The 20,721-nt window shown below is 41.1% G+C and overlaps 1 protein-coding gene across 5 annotated transcripts in view; it reads right to left on the bottom strand.

Annotated features, from left to right (window-relative positions):
• Positions 1 to 7,661: 7,661 nt before the first annotated feature.
• Positions 7,662 to 20,721, bottom strand: part of ISG20L2 (interferon stimulated exonuclease gene 20 like 2) — a 36,318-nt gene continuing 23,258 nt past the window's right edge. For all 5 annotated transcript variants that reach the window (XM_069217838.1, XM_069217837.1, XM_069217840.1 and 2 more), the window contains exon 5: positions 7,662 to 8,675. In XM_069217838.1, the coding sequence (XP_069073939.1) occupies positions 8,562 to 8,675 (114 nt within the window). In that variant the 3' untranslated portion in view covers positions 7,662 to 8,561. The remainder of the gene's footprint in view (positions 8,676 to 20,721) is intronic.

The raw sequence follows: 20,721 nt of genomic DNA, 5'->3' as shown, positions 1-20,721 counted from the left end.
ATATCAGGGCTGAAATAACTGTGCAGTGAGCAGATTAAGGTCTGCACATGTCTGGTGGATGTCTTAGTAACTGGCTTGTCGTAACTGCCAGTCATGAGAGTTGCATAGTGAAAATAAATTATGAATATCTTAGTACGGCATGTCAATAACAAGATTGTGTAGCAAAATACTTGAATTCAGATCCACATTTCCTTTTGCTTATTCTTGCTTTAACCCACGCCTTGAGCACTTCGACAGCCGAAGCAATACAGTAAATCAGTCCAGGAAAAGGCTATTGTGCAGTAAGGATTTCCTTGCAATCTCACCTCAATGCCATTCTACATCGGTAGGCAGGGAAGTCTAATTTTAGACTACACCTAAACAAGGGAAGGCATGCCTCAACCATTTTTTTGAAACTGCATATATGACAGGTCTGTGCACGTTCTAATATAATGCCAAGCTCAGACTAAACATGGTGCCAGATCACATATTTCTGTGTGATTAATGCTATACTGTAATGTTTCATCTACGGTTAACAAATGAAACTCTTCTTTAAAATGTTAATTAGTCAATAAAACCCAAGTGCTCAACAGTGGAGAGATGGGAGTAAGCACCCCCCCCCCCTTTCTTCTGAAATAGGTAAAACAAAAATAATAATTAAACAAACACATTAGGTCTTTGAAGAAAAAAACGTTGTTGGAAATACCGTTTTAGTAAAAAAAGGCATCAAAACAGTCATAAATTGGAAGGTTTTTTTGTTGTTGCTGAAAACTAAATAGGAATTGGCTACTATAAAAATAAGCATTGGCAAAACTAAGAGGTCTGGCGTGAAGAGTTGTTTTTTTCATGTTTTTATTGCTGGTGGCGCTGTGGGCCCTCACCATTATTAACATTATTAACAAAACAAAACACAAAATATTAGCTAATAGCAAAAATATTTTTAGCCCCTAGAGCACTCATTCTCATACTAATCCCCGGCACTAGATGGAAGTACTGTGTGCGTGGATGTGCTTCTAGCGAAGCAGCAGAATGCCATCATTCACAGTGAAGTTAGCAATTGCTAAAACGAACTGACCATTTGCCTCATGTTGGATACTGCATTTGGGGGCAAGGAAAATATGAATATCTCAACAACAGATCAGCAGAAGTACATCGCTTGCTGAAAGCTCCTACAAGTACATTAACAAATATGCGCATCTATATGGAAATAATGTTAGCAAAATCAAAAAGGTTTGGGCTATCACCGGTCTTAAAATAACTTTACTTCAACTGTTACTTGAACACTGCCATTCACTAATACCCATATGCAAATATGAACAAGAACAAAACTGTCTACCACAGGAGTTGGAATAGTAAATCTAGCATGGCTGGAGTAATGTCCAGTAGTAAAAATGAAGGTGGGGTAACATTTAAACAAACTTTACATTTAGAAAAAAAAATGAAGAATAGACTGATGCGTAAAAAAGTATACCAATCTTTTAAAATAAGAAACATGCATGCCTTACGTGCCTGCGGAAAAAAAGGAGAAATTATTTGTGGCAGAATGTAAACAACAGTCTTGCAGATAATGTGCAAAAGCACATTTTAGTTTCCCTTGCTTTGATTGCCAATCGAGTGTTAAGACAAGGCATAGATTGAAGGTTGGAGGAATGCTTTGCAGTTTGAATCTTGTGCGGATGGAAGATATGTTACTTTAAAGCACAGCATAGCAAACCTCAACTTCTCTCCACTCAGCCCAGCAGGTTTAAAAAAACAAAAAACATACAGGCTTTCACTGCACAAGGACTTATTCGTTTTCTATACTTATGTTTGTCAAAAAGCTTCAGAGCAGTCTCTAAAAGCGAGACTCAAAAATACTTGTGCAAACATCTGACCAGTGGTTGACGTACTGGAACTAATCAAGCATGCATCCATTTAACTCCCATTCACAAATTCAAAGCACCACGAGATGGGCAATGTTTGCAAATGCAATTATAAATTATAGTCACCCTATATATGCTTACTTACTGGTAGTAGTAGCTTTGCAGCTTGAAGAATTTTCTGGATTCACATGCTGTGTGCATTATTTCAACATTGAGTGGCCGTCTCCGGAAGAATCTCCTTGTAGACTCCCTTCTCCTTTTTTTCCCCCCTTGTGGGCATCAACCATTTGGGCTTAGACCCCCTCCCTGAGTGGCGTCAGATGTATGCCCCAGAAATCCCTTGACACAGTCGCCATCTTCATTTTTTTTTTTTTTTTGTTGCTACATGGAACATTGGTCTCATTTGTACTTGTCAGTGTTCTCTTGTGTTGAGTGTGTAAATACAGCTCCACTGGTGGAGTTGGGTCGTTCGCAAGTGAATCTAGAACATTGTTCAAGCTGTAAAACTACCCCCTATTGGTAAGTAACCATTTATTTTTGCAGTGTGAATCTTTTCTGGATTTACATGCTGTGCATTGATTATAATGCAGTATTTCCTCATGTGGATGGGCTTGGTCCTTTAGCGTGTGTTCACAAACAAATGTTTCAGCACTATTTGTCCCACTTCTGCCTCCTTGTTGATCTGGATAGCCACATAGTAATGTTTTGTGAAGGTATGTATTATGACCATGTGGCAGCTGCGCAAATGCCTTCTAGCACTACGCTGCCTAGGAAGGCAAGAATTGCCCTCTTCTTTCTTGTTGAATGTTCCTGCGATTCTTCTGTAAGCATCAATTCCCCTGCTTTGTGACAATATTATATTGCTTACACTATTTATCTCATGATAGTTCCTTAGGTGACTGGAGAGCCCCTTCTTGGATGTGAGGGACACAAAAATCTGTTCTTCTTTCCAGAAGGGTTTTGTTCTTTTCAAGTAGTAGTTAACGGCCCTTCAGACATCTAGTGTGTGCAACATCTTCTTTGACCGTGCTTTAAACTGCTGAAAAAAGGCCAGTAAGCCGATGGTTTGGTTAATGTGGAACTTTGGTACAATATTAGGTACGTACCTTGGGTTTGTCCTCATTACAACTTTCCTTTATGTGTCTGCAGGTAAGGTTCCTGGGCAGTGAGCGCTAGTATTTCACTGACCCTCCTTAATAGTGACAGTGATGAGAAATGCATCTTAGGAGTCAAAAATTTGAGTTGTACAATCTGCATTGGCTCAAAGGGTGATGCCATTAGTTGCACGAGTACTATATTCCAGCTCCATATGGTCATGCTCCTTAGAGGTGCCAACTTCTTTGCTCCCTCCAAGAAACGTTTTACCACCGGTGTGGTGAAGAAACGTCTACCTAATATGCCTCTTGTGCATGCTAGAATGGCTGCTAGGTGCACCTTTAACAGAGGCATGGGAGACATGCTTGTCCACTTGGTGTGCCATACATCTAATGACTATGGCATCCTGTTTGCAGTCTCTGTGTTTCCCTGGCTTGTTGCACCACTGTTGAAATGTCTTCCCCGTGTTGCTGTAGCATTATCTGGATGTTGGTTGCCTTGCTTTCTTTAGAATCTCCATTGTTTGCCTTGGTAAGTTGAGGTGGCCAAATGCTACATCCTCTGGAGCCATGCTGCCAGACTGAGTGTGTTTGGTTCCAGGTGCCATACCGGTCGCTCCTGCATCATTAACAGGTCTCAGTGTGCTGGGAAGGCAATGTGCTGTGCTCGGAATCTCTCCATAATGGTTTAAAACCATGTCCGTTGACCTCATTGTGGGGCTATCAGGATTAAGTCTTGCAGAATTGCTCCTGCCTGCACTTCTGGATTGTCTTTGGTGTCACTAGAAGTGGTGGGAAGGTGCAAGCAAATCTCCCTGGCCACTTCATCAACAGGGCATTCACAGTGACTGGCTGGTAGAAACCTGACTGCAGAACTTTGGCATTTTGGGTTCTTGTGCATTGCAAACAGGTCAAATGGTGGTGTTACCCATAGTTAGAAAATCTGAACTTTTTGTTTTAGCTGCCATTTGTGTGTGGTGCTTGGATCCCTGCTTAGCCTGGCCATTTTGTTTTCCCAGTTGGTCTATTTCTACCAGCAATATTCTGTTCCTTGTCGCTTTCTCACAGTCTCCTGGGCCAAGGTTGATAGCAGGTAGGACTTTGTTCCCCCTTGTTTGTTCAGGTAGTACATTGTTGTTGGGTTGCCCATTTGCACTGGAACTCTCTTTCCTGTCAGATGTTTCTGGAAGGCCTTCAGTTGCAGAGTTTTTGTGTTGCACTGCTTCCTTGGAGGCCCAGATGCCTCCGATGTTTAGCCAGTCCATGTGAGAGCCATGGATTGCGTCAGTTGTGATAGTCACTGAGGGAGTTGGTGGTTTGAATGGTTTGCCTACTGTCGGAATTTGACAGTTCAGCCAATGTATTTCTCTCTGAACCTTATCTATTACAACCAGTATATTGTACCAACTAACCATTGTTGCTGGACCCATTCCTAATTGTGTAGTCTCACATGTGGCACTAGAAGAATGCAAGAGGCCATCACGTCTATCATTTTCCCCACTGCCCTCATAGTCAGATGTTGCCCCTTCTGCTAAAGGTGACACTGCTCTGTGATAGCTTAGACTTTTTTGTCCACTGGTCTCGTCTTCGTGGTCTGCGAGTTCAAAACCACCCCGAAGAATGTCTTCTTCATGTCTGGATTCTGTAATGATTTGTCATAATTGACGGAGAAATCTAGAGTAGGCAGGATCTTGATCACCATGTTTATACTGCTGCTACACTGGTTGCTTGTCAGGCAGTAATATATTCTCTTTCTTCTGAGGTATGCTACGACCACAGCTATACATTTAGTGAACACTCATGGGGTTGATATTATCCCAAATGGGAGTACTTTGAATTGGTAGTGTGTTTGGTGTTTCCACAAACCTGAGAAACTGCTTGTTTGTTTAGTGGTATGTGTGAGTAGTTGTCCTTGAGATCTACGCTTGCCATGTAGTCTCCTTCTCCTATTAGAGGGAAGACTTCTTGCAGGGCTGTCCTTTTTTAACTTGTGTGTCTTTATGCGCTTGTTTAGTGTCCTCAGATCCAGTATTGGTCTTAATGTTAGTTCGTGTCTCCTTTTGTTCTCATCCTTTTTAGTGGTATTGTTGGAGGTAACTTTTGGTAACTATGTAGTAGCCATACATCTTAAAATACTTACTATCCATCTGTCAGACGTGATCTTTTCCCATTCCTTCAGAAATCCTACGATTCCTCCTCCTATTGATGACTTGTGTTGGTAGGTTCTTCGTAAGAAGCAACTTGCTTACGCGGTTATCCATTAACCATAGAAAGGCTGATTGGAGCCTAAGTAGTACTGCCATTGTAGGGGAGTGGTGGCCTCAACATGTTGATAGGTGAAAGTTGTGTGAGTCGTGTGTGGCTGTACGCCTTCTGCTGAAGGTGTTCTTTTCCACTGAATCATGCCTTCTCAGAACGTTACTTGACCCCTGCCTTGTCAGTTGCATGGTCTTTTTTCATGTGCATCGTCTACCACCTCTCTAAACAGACTATCTCCTGTGAAGGACATGTTGATTAAAGCGGGACTGGTCCTCCGGTTTGAGTCCTGAGATTCTCAGCCAAGCTGTCTGCGTATGGTAGTGACAGTGTAGAGCTGTCTACTTGCAGTGTCCACTGTATTTACCACAGATTCTGGGCATGTACTGGCGACTGTATTACCCTTCAGTAACCCTGCACTCACCCTCTTTTTGTACTCCTCTGCCAGGTGCTCCACGAGCTCTGCCATTTCATCCTATTGTTGGTGGATGCACCTGTTTAAGTGGCAATTCGATTTGGCTATATTTCCATTTTTCTCCCCACATCTACTGTCTTACTTTCCTCATTTGGAGATCTTACCGTAGGCGTGGGGGGTATTTGGTGCCCTGTTCCCACAATGAGGGAATCAGCTGGAATGTTCCCCCTGATGTAGTGTGGATCATGGATACGAAGGGGGTACTTTTCCATTATTGTGTTACTCCCTTGGATGCAGCTGGCTCTTTAAAAACACCTCTCTGCCCTGGTCCAACATGCTGTGTAGCATTGGAAGAAGCTGGTTTCTCTTCTGGTCAGGTAGCAGTGTTTCAAGGAGGAAGCATGCTTCTGACTGCTAATCTTTGAGCTGAACCCCACAGGTCCTAGCAGCTCTCTTGATTACTGCATTTTATGCAGTGGTCATTGGGTGGTGATGGCTTTATTGGGTAATTTTCCACTGCTTTGTCTGGTGAGTGCATGCAGATGTCCTGCAAGTCATCCACTGTCTCTTTCATTTGTGAAAGCTTCTCTTTTTTCTCTTCTTCCAGTCTGAAGAATTCCTCTCCCATCCCTTCCTGCAGCTCCGGGGTGATGGGGTTTTCTAGATCCTCTGGTTCAATGTGTTTCATTAGAGGAATTCTGTATTCCTGAAGGGGGGAGCCAATTTCCCTCTTCTTTTTGAAGAGGGTTTTGAGTTTGCTTGATTTTTTGCTCTAACTCGAGTGATTTTCTTTCTGTGTCAAGTTTGATATCTTCTCTATTTTGACATCAAAGCGCCTAAGTCTATTTCCTGACTATTTGTGTTTTGGAGACCTTCAGCCCCTGTGTGTTGAGGAGCTTTTTGGTGTTGTTGTTGGTTGTGTTGGTGTTTTTAAGTCTCCCTCGCCTTTGATCATAACTTAAGTCTTGAGTGTTTGCTACCAGCAGTGTCCCTGGTCTTGGATCAGAGTGGCTCTTTGGGCTTCCCTTTGTCCTTCAGTGTCATGATTTTGATGTTACTGCTTTTTTGTTTGCGTTTGAAATTTTTGGCTCTTGTGTCTTGACCCTAGGGCTTTTACCTTCAATCTGGGCTCCTCCCTCATCGTCTTCTTCTACCCCTCATTAGTGTCACCCTTGATCACCTCTTCGAGGTCTGGTTCTTGTCGATGTGCTAAGTCTCCTCTAGGCTGCCCTCATCGCTCGACAGTCTGAGTTCCTTTATAGACTCTGGTTTCCTCTGTGGCGATGTCATTGTGTAATACGCCCACCTCTGCTTTTGCCTCACCCTGATGGTCTTCTGCAAGAATTCTACACACGCAACGCACTCCTCCAAACAGTGGTTCTTTGGGAGGTAAAGGGCACAAACCTATTGTGTGTCTTCCTGGGTGTACTTGTGGTAAAACCTAAAGGGGACCTACGCTCAATGTCCCCGTTTCATTCTCCAACCACATAGTACTGTTGCATCAGAATTTCTCAGCTTTTTGTCGGTCTATTCCCCTACCTTACCAGTTGTCGTTAATCTGCTTCCCTCAACAATGATTTTTGGTGGAAAACTGTTGTTTTCTGTACAATATCTTCTTCATGGACTCTGGAGCTCTAAGGCTTCCACACCGACCTACGGAAAAAATTATCGGAAGGCTTCGACAGGGTCAAAGAATTTCCAGAGAATACATCTGACTGCACTGAAGGAGGAGTTTAAGCCCAAATGGTCAATGATGCCAAAGCGAGAAGGGAGACTACCATTAGACTATTCTGGACTCAACCACTAGATGGCAGAATACTGTACAGCATGTGATTCCAGAAAAGATTCATGGTGCAAAAACAAATTTTGCTGCCCATTTTGGCCACTTTCTTTACAGTCCAGTTTTAGACACACTTTGTAGAAAAGTATAAATAAGTACTGTGTATCTGCAAAGCTCTTAAAGGCAGTCCCTTCAAAATAAATGATATAATGGTAACCCTTGTATCAAGCAAACAAATTTATGCAATGAAGCCATAGAAACCATATTGTAGACAATTTGTTGGTTACATTCCTTACAAAGTATTCATTTTATTAATTAACTCAATGACTATCAGAAGCTGGATAGTCAATTAGACTGTGTAGAGAGATCTGCACACTGAATAAGGACAACTGCATTAAGGAGTAAGACACAGCAGGTAGCATATGGGAGCTAAGAGGTAGCATTATTCCACTTTCCCCAACACATTATGTTAAGACAGGACGGAAGTTACAGCACCACTTGAAAACAAATTTACTGAAGCATCATTTGCAGATCACAGAAGCCCATTTCCATCACAAAATTGTGCTTGCTATAACTTTAGATCCAGTACAATCTTCATTTGGAGCACTGAACACATTTAAGGAAATGTAAACAGAAGATAATACAAACTATATCTCCAGCATTTTTCCAATCAATGAAAAATTGTGGGTTAAATTAGGCGCTGAGGATGATGTCTAAGGCCAGGTAATCTATAGTGAGATGCAGCAACGACAGGGTACATGGACATAAGTCACTGTTCATAGAATACCTCCCACACATTCTTCTTGCAGTGGTTGTGTGTTACCGTTTCAGACTTTAGATTGTGACACTGTTACATCCAGCATAACCATGTAATTTCTAAAATATAGGTGTTGTCCACCTATGAACACAAATCAGAAAAAATCCAGCAATATCTCAATATTGCTTTTGTTTGAAACTGGCAATAACGTTTTTTTATTTTTTTTATTTCCACAACTGCAACTCTGGTAATGGAGAAAGGTCTACAAAAATACATTTGCGCCTTCTAACACACCTTTCCAGTCATGAGCTACACCAAATCCTTATAAATTGGTGGTTGCTTCATCTCTTGCATATCAAACTTCTGAGCCCACATCTGCACTGATTTTTGGATTCTATTCACCATTCCCTAGTCTTTTTTAGTCCTGAACAGGGTTACACGCCAGCTCTCTCTCCCATTCATCTTCAATGATGCGGTACAGGTCCATTGTTGCTTTTGCATCCTCGACAGAGGAATGCCCATTTCTCCCAACCTGCAGAGAATATAAAAACAACTACTTTAGAATGTACAAACTGCAAGACAAATCAAAATTAAAGTTTATCCACATTAACTGGATATTGGTATTCCGCAGGATAGATCTCCCACATATACAGGGAGTGCAGAATTATTAGGCAAATTAGTATTTTGACCACATCATCCTCTTTATGCATGTTGTCTTACTCCAAGCTGTATAGGCTCGAAAGCCTACTACCAATTAAGCATATTAGGTGATGTGCATCTCTGTAATGAGAAGGGGTGTGGTCTAATGACATCAACACCCTATATCAGGTGTGCATAATTATTAGGCAACTTCCTTTCCTTTGGCAAAATGGGTCAAAAGAAGGACTTGACAGGCTCAGAAAAGTCAAAAATAGTGAGATATCTTGCAGAGGGATGCAGCACTCTTAAAATTGCAAAGCTTCTGAAGCGTGATCATCGAACAATCAAGCGTTTCATTCAAAATAGTCAACAGGGTCGCAAGAAGCGTGTGGAAAAACCAAGGCGCAAAATAACTGCCCATGAACAGAGAAAAGTCAAGCGTGCAGCTGCCACGATGCCACTTGCCACCAGTTTGGCCATATTTCAGAGCTGCAACATCACTGGAGTGCCCAAAAGCACAAGGTGTGCAATACTCAGAGACATGGCCAAGGTAAGAAAGGCTGAAAGACGACCACCACTGAATAAGACACACAAGCTGAAACGTCAAGACTGGGCCAAGAAATATCTCAAGACTGATTTTTCTAAGGTTTTATGGACTGATGAAATGAGAGTGAGTCTTGATGGACCAGATGGATGGGCCCGTGGCTGGATTGGTAAAGGGCAGAGAGCTCCAGTCCGACTCAGACGCCAGCAAGGTGGAGGTGGAGTACTGGTTTGGGCTGGTATCATCAAAGATGAGCTTGTGGGGCCTTTTCGGGTTGAGGATGGAGTCAAGCTCAACTCCCAGTCCTACTGCCAGTTCCTGGAAGACACCTTCTTCAAGCAGTGGTACAGGAAGAAGTCTGCATCCTTCAAGAAAAACATGATTTTCATGCAGGACAATGCTCCATCACACGCGTCCAAGTACTCCACAGCGTGGCTGGCAAGAAAGGGTATAAAAGAAGGAAATCTAATGACATGGCCTCCTTGTTCACCTGATCTGAACCCCATTGAGAACCTGTGGTCCATCATCAAATGTGAGATTTACAAGGAGGGAAAACAGTACACCTCTCTGAACAGTGTCTGGGAGGCTGTGGTTGCTGCTGCACGCAATGTTGATGGTGAACAGATCAAAACACTGACAGAATCCATGGATGGCAGGCTTTTGAGTGTCCTTGCAAAGAAAGGTGGCTATATTGGTCACTGATTTGTTTTTGTTTTGTTTTTGAATGTCAGAAATGTATATTTGTGAATGTTGAGATGTTATATTGGTTTCACTGGTAATAATAAATAATTGAAATGGGTATATATTTTTTTTTTGTTAAGTTGCCTAATAATTATGCACAGTAATAGTCACCTGCACACACAGATATCCCCCTAACATAGCTAAAACTAAAAACAAACTAAAAACTACTTCCAAAAATATTCAGCTTTGATATTAATGAGTTTTTTGGGTTCATTGAGAACATGGTTGTTGTTCAATAATAAAATTAATCCTCAAAAATACAACTTGCCTAATAATTCTGCACTCCCTGTATTGACAATAGAAAGTCAGTCATCCAAAATTCAATCATTTCTGCAAATTTTTTGTGCCTCACGGCTTCGAGCATTTAAAAGGCTTTGTTTCCACTTACCTACAACTATATTCTACATCTTAAGGCAGAATAATAAAAAAACAATAAAAAAACACACACAAATGTATAGGTTGCCGTCCCTTTTTATCTGTGTTAAAAATTGGTGACACCATCTACAGCAACAATTACTTGTGGAAATCATTTGCAATAAGCCTGTACCAAATGCACACCAGGACTGGTCAGTATTTGACCATTCACATTTGTAAAACTGGTCAATGATGACTGGACTGAAGCAGTTTACGTGAACCGAACTAGCAAGGATGACAAATTAAGTGAAGACCTGAGAATGTTTTTAAATACTATGCTGTACCCTCATGAGCAGTGACCTCAAATTTAAGGACATGTTTAGAACGATTGAGTCCTCCTGCCACAAGGGAGAATCGTATATGTCAAATGTCTCATACACTGATTTGCCAGAATGTTGCTATGTACAGTTACAGTGTGGAACCAGTTCTAGTGTGTTACTGCTCCCTGTAATTAACATAGCTTATTGTTTCATATTAATAACCTGAAAGGCATTATAAAAACTGCTCAAACTCCATGGGTAGGGCTGATGGCCCCTGATCTTGAAATCATGACACAGTTTCCTGTTTGTTTGGGTCGTTATTCTGTCCTGGTTGCTCACGGAAATGTACTTTTAGTCCCCACCCCACCCCCTTTTTTTTTTATAAGTGGTTTTGCATGGCGTGGGATTTGTCATTGCAGACTACACAGCACTTTAGTGACAACAGTTAAAAACAGCAGTTGCTGCATGTAGATTAACATGTTATTTTGAGATACATTACTTAACTAGAACATAGATAGTTCAGCATACAATTAATAAAATTGATGGAAGAAAAATCAATCGTATATTTACAAGGAATTGTCTGAGGTATCAAACTATTACCAGACAACTGTCCTTCATGGTGAGAAGCCTCATGTAAAATAATCAGAGCTGGTTTATTAATGTTGACACAGCGTTACGTCTAACTGAGGGTGGGTAAGTGGTTTAAGTCTTGTGTAATATTATCAAACTACTTGCTTACTGGGAGTAGTTTTATCCATTTTTCTCTCTAAAAGGAGTCAGCTGTCATGTAGAAAAGCCAACTCTCGTCCCAATATTAGCTTACTTTTATAAAAGGACTGCAGGTTTTCCATAAAGAGTTCTCTGTAGTTTGATCCATGTGTATGCTATTATATACCACAATGTCCCCGTCATTCCTGATGAGGAACCAACCCATACTCTGCTCCTGCATTCAGCATGCTCCACGGTATAAAATTTGTTTTTTGGTTTGCTACAATTTCAGGGCGAATTTTCTCTAGGAAGGACCTTTTGTTCTGTCAACCACCTTTTCAGTCTAGATTTGCAAAGTGCTTCGGGTATAGAGGTCAAAATGCAAACTTTGAGCAATTTCCATAAAAGACCACCGTTCCTCACAGCTGCCTTTGCCATCTTGGAAGCCTCTCTGATCAGTCTCCTTTCTCAGTTATCAAGTTGAGATGAATGTGCCGACCTAGATAGCATCCTGATTGTGCGATTTGCATTCCAGATCTTAATAATCACCTTAGGGATACTCTACACGTTTGAAATGATTTATAAACAACTATTTTGTGCCTTTCCACAGCCTTGCCTCCTAGACAGTGTCAAAGCACTTTGGTGCTCATAGTTGAGTCTTCGTCTTCAAGGACCTACCCAGCAGAGAGAACCTACATGAACCTCTTAATTTAACTTGAATTTGTGTAATTTAGCACTGAAGGTCAAATGGTCAGCCCTTTTGAAGGTGACTGCATATCAGAGCTAGATATTATCAGCAGAAAGAAAGGCGTTTTTATGGATATTTCTGTTACGGTACAAAGTTATGGGGTAGAATGTCTACATACATATGAATGCATCAACTGCACCATTGCAATTAATATTACTTTGAGGCTATATAAGACAGCATAAAATATATTTTTCAAGAAAGTAGACTTTTTATAAGCAACATATGTTTATGGTGGCACTCCTAAACATTTTGTGAGAGCCTGCACATACCATAGATAAAATGTATAGCTTTTATTAATTGTTAAGCATGCAGTTCTGTTAACAAAAAGATTACCACACTGTATGAATTTCAAGTGTGCTTTTTCAAATAAGTGTTTTTGCAAGCAGACTCTGTATTACCTAGTACTTTTATAGATAGACATTGGACCAGCTGTAACAGAGTTGAGTACACACAAAAAAAATCTAAAACTTAATTTTGCTGCATAAAAGGGAGAAGAACTGAATACAGGTCATGGGGAGTCCATTTGTCCACTGTGCACATAAGACCATAGACTGGTGAAGTATCACACTTATAGACCTCTGCTCTCATCTCCTCTACTGCACAGAATCCTTATGTGTTCAGAATGTTCACTGAAATATGACACTGATCCTCTCCTCATCCTTTCACCTAAAAAGGGACAACTCAAACAAGTTCTTAGGCAACAGTGAAAGTGGGGAAGGATTCGGGTAGACAAGTGTTTCGACCCAATGCTGTCACTTTCCTTGTGGTTACTTATACCACTAGTAACTGGAGGCTTCATGAATTGTTCCTTAAGGTGAATTCCAAAGTCTCTTTCAGATCACAGTACTGATCTTCTGCATGCAAGCTTAGCAGCACAAGGTCTGCCTGGACTCGCCATCAGTAGAAAAGGTACATATAAGTAACAGGATTAACAGGAGCAACCCTGATACCTTTGGAGGATCAGGTATTGTGTTTGATGACAACATGCCAAACTGTATCAAAAACAAAATCGTTACAATTAATGAGACATCTCATATCCAATGACAAACAATGCGTATATAGAACAACACATTTCAAGGAGACCCTTTATTTTATAACTATATATGTAATAAAGCACAAGGCATCATTTTAACCAAATGTATTAAAATGGTGCTCGGTGGTGTAGGTGATCACACAAAGCAAGTGGAACAAACCAGATCAAAGAAGCTCGAAAAAACTGACCATGCAAAAATTGTGATACACAATACAATGGCAGAGTTATTTCATAAAAATTCGTTCCAATGGAACATGCTTAATTATTTAGGAAGCATTAGAATTCAGGGCTCCTCCCTACCCACATAAACTTTGAAAAAGGCAACAACACTGTGGAATTGAAGGCCAATCCCCAACAAGTACCTACCATAGTTCTTTCTTCGTCGCTCACATTAGAGCCTTTTGTGGACACATTTTATCAGCAAAGCAAGGGAGTGTCAGAAGGAGCTTGCTTTGCTCTCAATTTTGTCATTCTTTATGTTAACAAATTCAACTGTTCTCATGAATTCAATCCCTCTTTTGGTAATATACACGTATGGAAATGATACACAGAAAAAGTCCTCATGGTTTGGACAGGTCGATTTCAGACCACACTAACTTCATGCATTGGTTGAAAAAAGCCATGACTGCCTACATTTTGCCATCACAGTAATTACTCTCTACCATTTCTTGACCTCACCATCAAAGTCTATGAAGGCAACTTGGTGAACATCATAGAAAACCCGAACAACATAATAACCCTCAGAGGTTACAAGAGTTACCTCACTTAAAGACAGTCTCCTACATAGTCAGTTTCTCAGCATTTGAGGCAACTGGAAATGGAGATCTGACTTCTTGATAGAGCCATTCTTTCCACCAAATTTCATAAAAGAGGATACATGAAAACGCTTGGTATTGTACGTCCTTAACAGGGCTTGGTATTGACCCAGGTAAACTCTCCACACTCCCATATCACGTAGTAACACAAACTGCTTTGCATGTGTGACAACCTTCAGTTCCATCTCGAACACAGGTGTCCAAAAACAATTTTAAAAAAAATAAAAAAACAATTAAAAAACAGTCGCCTAGTGGAGTGAATGAATCCACCATTTCATTTCCATTTAGTGAAAGCCATGACCTGGTCAGGTACACACATTACCACAGCACTGGTACTAGACTTACCATCTACAACTGGATACTTTAAATGTTGCAACTACTCAGTATGCTCCCAAACCACAGATACTAAAACTTTCGAACACAAAAGCGTCTTACATACACTTAGAGAATTTTCCAACTGCAACCCAAACACCGCCCTCCTACTGCACTTTGTGGCCTTCCAACCAGTCCCTTCTCCATTTCAATGACATAGGAAATGTTTTTAACCCCCCTTTGCTCATCCCCTGTAACCTACATCCTTGCATCCAATCACTGCTGGATGCACACTGCTAACCTGACTGATCCACGCTTTCCCTGAGGACCGCAAGCTTCTTTCCATCCTCAAAGTGTGGCCCCCACCTCCCTGCAGGCTGTGCTGGAGTGATCACTCATCAGTTTAGTCACTCTCACCTTCTGATTTACTGCCATAATGGCTTGAAACTTCTGGCTTTAAGAGGACGGTCCCTCCACTCGAGGGACTCTCCATTCCCATCATATGGACTCCCAATTTCAATAACTGCCTCACTGAATCATTACTGGTTCTGGTTACTGACTTTGTATCCCACAAATACAAGTGGCCCTTAGGGGCATAAATATTTTGGCTCCTCTCTGCATCACGCTTGAGACACACTTCAGCAACACCTTCCTGGTGCACACAGCCCCATGTGTTCTAGACAAAATAGCCTTTGGTTCCATCAAAGTAAGTTTCTTGAACCATTCTTGGTTCTGGTTATGGATGACACTCCTAGTCTAGCGAATAACCATGATTACATAATCCTTTCAGATCCCTACCTTCTGTACTTGGACCTACTCATGGACAAGTCTCTTGCACTCAAAGTCTTCATTTCGAATGGTAGTTCCCACCTTAAGTGCTTGCACCTTCACATCTTATTCTTTCTCTATCCTAATCTTGAATTGTGTTCATTATGTTGAAGGCTTCCATGCCGCTGGACATTAGTTAATCACACTTTCATAAATTATGGGTTCACGCTTAGTATACATTCTCTCAAAAACTTCAGGATCTATGTTGTGCTCACAAATCTTCTCTCGTCCAGACGATGACCCTGCTCCTATTTGTGGGTTGAAACGTGGTGTTGACAGTGGTGAAATACTTATTCCCCAAAAATGAACAATGCTACCAAAGAGCTCTGAATTCTTTAATCTTTCCTGTATAGTTAAGGCCGTTCCATTGGAACAAGCTGTCATGAACTATTAAGTCTGCCACTGTGTAGATAGATTGCCATTTTTTTGCTTGATAACTTCTATCAGGTTTCTTTGGTTTGGTTAGTTCCACCTGCACTGTGTGACAACTTACACCACTGAGCACCATTTTTTGCCCATATACTTTATATACTATTCTGTAAATTATGTTTTGTGCTTTATTACATAAATGGTTATAAAGGAACTCTTCCATACATGGTCTCCTTGAAATACCGTCTACTGTATATTCATTGATTCTCATTAGACAGAAGTTACAAATATATTACTACCATAACTATTTTGTTTTATTGAAAGCAAAGTTTGCAGCAGTGCACTGCTGCTCCCCAGGTATTCAAAGAATACATCATCAGGGTAAATGGCTGCAAGCGAACTGTGGAACAAACTGCATGGCTTAAGGCTGGTGCATTGTGCATTGTGGCATAACCTACCCCAACCTGAAGGCAAAGGGATTGCAATGAAGAAAAAAAGGCTCTATAAAAAGGACACAAAGGGTGCCAGGTCTTAGTCAGAATTCACTGGGTACCATAAAAAAAGCAGGTTCAGATTCACAAAAAAGGAACGTGGGCATGCCATGCAATGTATGTAGTATGGACACCGGTTCAAAATTAAAAACAGACACCAAAGCAGTTTTCCATATATAACCACATAAGTAGATAATGGGAATGAGCATAAATGGTACAGTACCTAGGACTGTAAGCAAAATCTAATTTTGCTAGCCCATGAATGTCAGGTCAGAAACATGGAGACCAGTGTCACCAGTTATTCTTTATTACACCATCTGCAGGCCTCGAAAAATCTACTCACTCAGTCGCTAATGCGAGTCATATTTTATCAGGTAAAGCTATTTTTATTCTGGCGAGTTGACAAAGAGCAGGTGTTCTGTTAGATCAGAAGGGGTAGAAAGAAGAGGAGTAATAAAGACACCTTTAAAACTTGTTTTTATCTTGACACATTTGCTCGGAGTTCAGAAAAAGAGGTCAATGGCCATTTAGTCTTCTTACAATTATCTTTCCTTTAACTGCAGTGTTCTAAGATTTTGTAAAGTGAACTGTCTGACTTGCTGTACAAAGAAGTGTGAAATGAAAGGCTGTAGAGTGTGAGATTTTTCCTGACATATTTAAATAGCTAATAAGTCAACTTCACAAACATTTCAAAATATATTTCAGTAGTCGTGAAAGCCCATTTTTCGTAATTCTGAGTGATGAAAAGATATTGTAATAGGTTGAAAACAAATCAGAACACTACTTGGTGACATGCAAATGATAAATATGTTTTCAGAAACCCAATTGTCAGATTGTCAATATACTATATAGTTTTATCAGTAAAGCTGCAAGTTAAGGGGAAAGGGGTTTGGCTATCTCCTGGAAATTCACTGTCTGCAAATGACTGTGTGCCATCACATGATGCCCTAGTAGGAAAATGTCACTTACCCAGTGTACATCTGTTCGTGGCATTAGTCGCTGCAGATTCACATGCTGTGCATAGTCCGCCGTCTGGTGTTGGGTCGGAGTGTTACAAGTTGTTTTTCTTCAAAGAAGTCTTTTCGAGTCACGAGACCGAGGGACTCCTCCTACTTTGGTTCCATTGCGCATGGGCGTCGACTCCATGTTAGATTGTTTTCCCCGCAGAGGGTGAGGTAGGAGTTGTGTATGTTAGTAATAGTGCCCATGCAATGGAATGAATAAGTATGTACAAAATGAAGGTTAAAGTAATATATTTACAAATGTACAAATGTTGAAGATTACTTCCAAACGGCTACAGGCTCCCGGGGAGGCGGGTGGGCGCATGTGAATCTGCAGCGACTAATGCCACGAACAGATGTACACTGGGTAAGTGACATTTTCCGTTCGGTGGCATGTGTAGCTGCAGATACACATGCTGTGCATAGACTAGTAAGCAGTTATCTCCCCAAAAGCGGTGGTTCAGCCTGTAGGAGTGGAAGTAGTTTGAAATAAAGTTCTTAGTACAGCTTGACCTACTGTGGCTTGTTGCGCAGATAGCACGTCTACACAGTAGTGCTTAGTAAATGTGTGAGGCGTAGACCATGTTGCTGCCTTACATATTTCGTTCATTGGAATATTTCCTAGAAAGGCCATGGTAGCACCTTTCTTTCTGGTTGAGTGTGCCTTTGGTGTAATAGGCAGCTGTCTCTTTGCTTTAAGATAGCAGGTTTGGATGCACCTAACTATCCATCTAGCTATACCTTGTTTTGATATTGGATTTCCTGTATGAGGTTTTTGAAATGCAATAAATAGTTGTTTTGTTTTCCTAATTAGTTTTGTTCTGTCAATGTAGTACATTAGTGCTCTTTTAATGTCTAATGTATGTAGTGCTCTTTCAGCTATTGAGTCTGGCTGTGGCAAGAACACTGGCAATTCTACTGTTTGATTTAAGTGGAACGGTGAGATGACCTTTGGTAAGAATTTTGGGTTGGTTCTTAGAACTACCTTATTTTTGTGTATTTGAATAAATGGTTCTTGTATAGTAAATGCCTGAATTTCACTTACTCTTCTTAGAGATGTAATGGCAATGAGAAATGCAACTTTCCACGTTAGATATTGCATTTCGCAAGAGTGCATGGGTTCGAAAGGTGGACCCATGAGTCTTGTTAAGACAATATTGAGGTTCCATGAAGGAACAGGTGGTGTCCTTGGTGGTATAATTCTTTTTAGGCCTTCCATAAATGCTTTAATGACAGGTATTCTAAATAGGGAAGTTAAATGAGTAATTTGCAGGTATGCAGATATTGCTGCGAGATGTATCTTTATGGAAGAGAAAGCTAGAGTTGACTTTTGCAAATGTAGTAAATACCCTACAACATCTTTTGGAGATGCATGCAATGGGTGAACTTGATTATTATGGCAGTAGCAAACAAATCTTTTCCATTTACTTGCATAGCAGTGTCTAGTGGATGGCCTTCTAGCTTGTCTTATGACCTCCATACATTCCTGTGTGAGGTTTAAGTGTCCAAATTCTAAGATTTCAGGAGCCAAATTGCTAGATTCAGCGATGCTGGGTTTGGATGCCTGATTTGTTGCTTGTGTTGTGTTAACAGATCTGGCCTGTTGGGTAGTTTGACATGAGGTACTACTGACAGGTCTAGTAGTGTTGTATACCAAGGTTGTCTTGCCCATGTTGGTGCTATTAGAATGAGTTTGAGTTTGTTTTGACTCAATCTGTTTACTAGATATGGAAGGAGAGGGAGAGGGGGAAAAGCGTATGCAAATATCCCTGACCAATTCATCCATAGAGCATTGCCTTGAGATTGCTGGTGTGGGTACCTGGATGCGAAGTTTTGGCATTTTGCGTTTTCTTTTGTTGCAAATAGATCTATTTGAGGTGTTCCCCACATTTGGAAGTAAGTGTTCAGGATTTGGGGGTGAATTTCCCATTTGTGGACCTGTTGGTGATCCCGAGAGAGATTGTCTGCTAGCTGTTTCTGGATCCCTGGAATAAACTGTGCTATTAGGCGAATGTGGTTGTGAATTGCCCAATGCCATATTTTTTGTGTGAGGAGACACAACTGTGTCGAGTGTGTTCCCCCCTGTTTGTTTAAATAATACATTGTCGTCATGTTGTCTGTTTTGACAAGAATGTATTTGTGGGTTATCATTGGTTGGAATGCTTTCAACGCTAGAAATACTGCTAACAATTCTAGGTGATTTATATGAAACTTTCTTTGATGTACGTCCCATTGTCCTTAGATACTGTGTTGATTGAGGTGTGCTCCCCACCCTGTCATGGAAGCATCTGTTGTTATCACGTATTGTGGCACTGGGTCTTGGAAAGGCCGCCCTTTGTTTAAATTTGTACTGTTCCACCATAGAAGCGAGATGTATGTTTGGCGGTCTATCAACACCAGATCTAGGTGACCCTGTGCATGTGACCATTGTGATGCTAGGCACTGTTGTAAGGGCCGCATGTGCAATCTTGCGTTTGGGACAATGGCTATGCATGAGGCCATCATGCCTAGGAGTTTTAAGACTATCTTTGCGTGTATCTTTTGTGTTGGATACATAGCTTGTATCACCTTGTGAAAATTTTGAACCCTTTGTGGACTTGGAGTGGCTATCCCTTTTGTTGTGTTGATTGTCGCTCCTAAGTATTGCTGTGTTTGACACGGCAAAAGGTGTGACTTTGCATAGTTGATGGAGAAACCCAGTTTGTAAAGGGTTTGTATAACATAATCTGTGTGGTGTAAACACTTTGTTAGCGAGTCGGTTTTGATTAACCAATCGTCTAGGTACGGGAACACGTGTATTTGCTGCCTCCTGATATGTGCAGCTACTACTGCTAGACATTTTGTAAAGACTCTTGGTGCTGTTGTTATTCCGAATGGCAACACTTTGAATTGGTAATATATTCCTTCGAATACGAACCTTAGGTATTTCCTGTGCGAGGGATGTATCGGTATATGGAAATACGCGTCTTTTAGATCTAACGTTGTCATGTAGTCTTGCTGTTTCAGTAGTGGTATTACGTCTTGTAACGTGACCATGTGAAAGTGGTCTGATTTGATGTAGGTGTTTAGTGTTCTGAGATCCAATATTGGTCTCAGACTTTTGTCCTTTTTCGGTATTAGAAAGTACAGTGAGTAAACTCCTGTGTTCTTTTGTGTTTTTGGTACTAATTCTATTGCGTCTTTTTGCAGTAATGCTTGAACTTCTAGTCCTAGAAGGTCTAAATGCTGTTTGGACATTTTTGTGTGATATCGGTGGGACGTTTGGAGGGAGTTGGAGAAATTCTATGCAATAACCATGTTGGATAATTGCTAAGACCCAAGTGTCTGTTGTTATCTCCTCCCAAGAATTGTAGAACTGGCTTAGTCTTCCCCCCCACTGGTGTTGTGTGAAGGGGTTGAGTGACTTTTGAGTCATTGCTTGTTTTGAGGGGTTTTGGGCCCTTGAAATTTTCCCCGGTTTCGTGGGAATTGGCCCCCTCTGTATTGGCCCCGAAAGCCTCCCCTTTGATACTGTCCCTGGTAGGTAGACGGTGTTGTTTGTGAGGTGGTGGCTTGTGTGGCTTGACCTCGAAACCCTCCTCTGAAAGTAGTTTTGCGAAATGTGCCAAATGTGCCTCTGCCCTGCGGGGAATAGAGTGCGCCCATGGCTTTAGCTGTGTCAGTGTCTTTCTTTAA

The sequence above is a fragment of the Pleurodeles waltl genome, chromosome 12 (genome assembly GCF_031143425.1).
Source record: "Pleurodeles waltl isolate 20211129_DDA chromosome 12, aPleWal1.hap1.20221129, whole genome shotgun sequence".
In the NCBI taxonomy this organism is placed as follows: domain Eukaryota; kingdom Metazoa; phylum Chordata; class Amphibia; order Caudata; family Salamandridae; genus Pleurodeles; species Pleurodeles waltl.
Note: the sequence above shows the minus strand (reverse complement) of the source record. Positions and strands in the feature narration are given on the sequence as shown.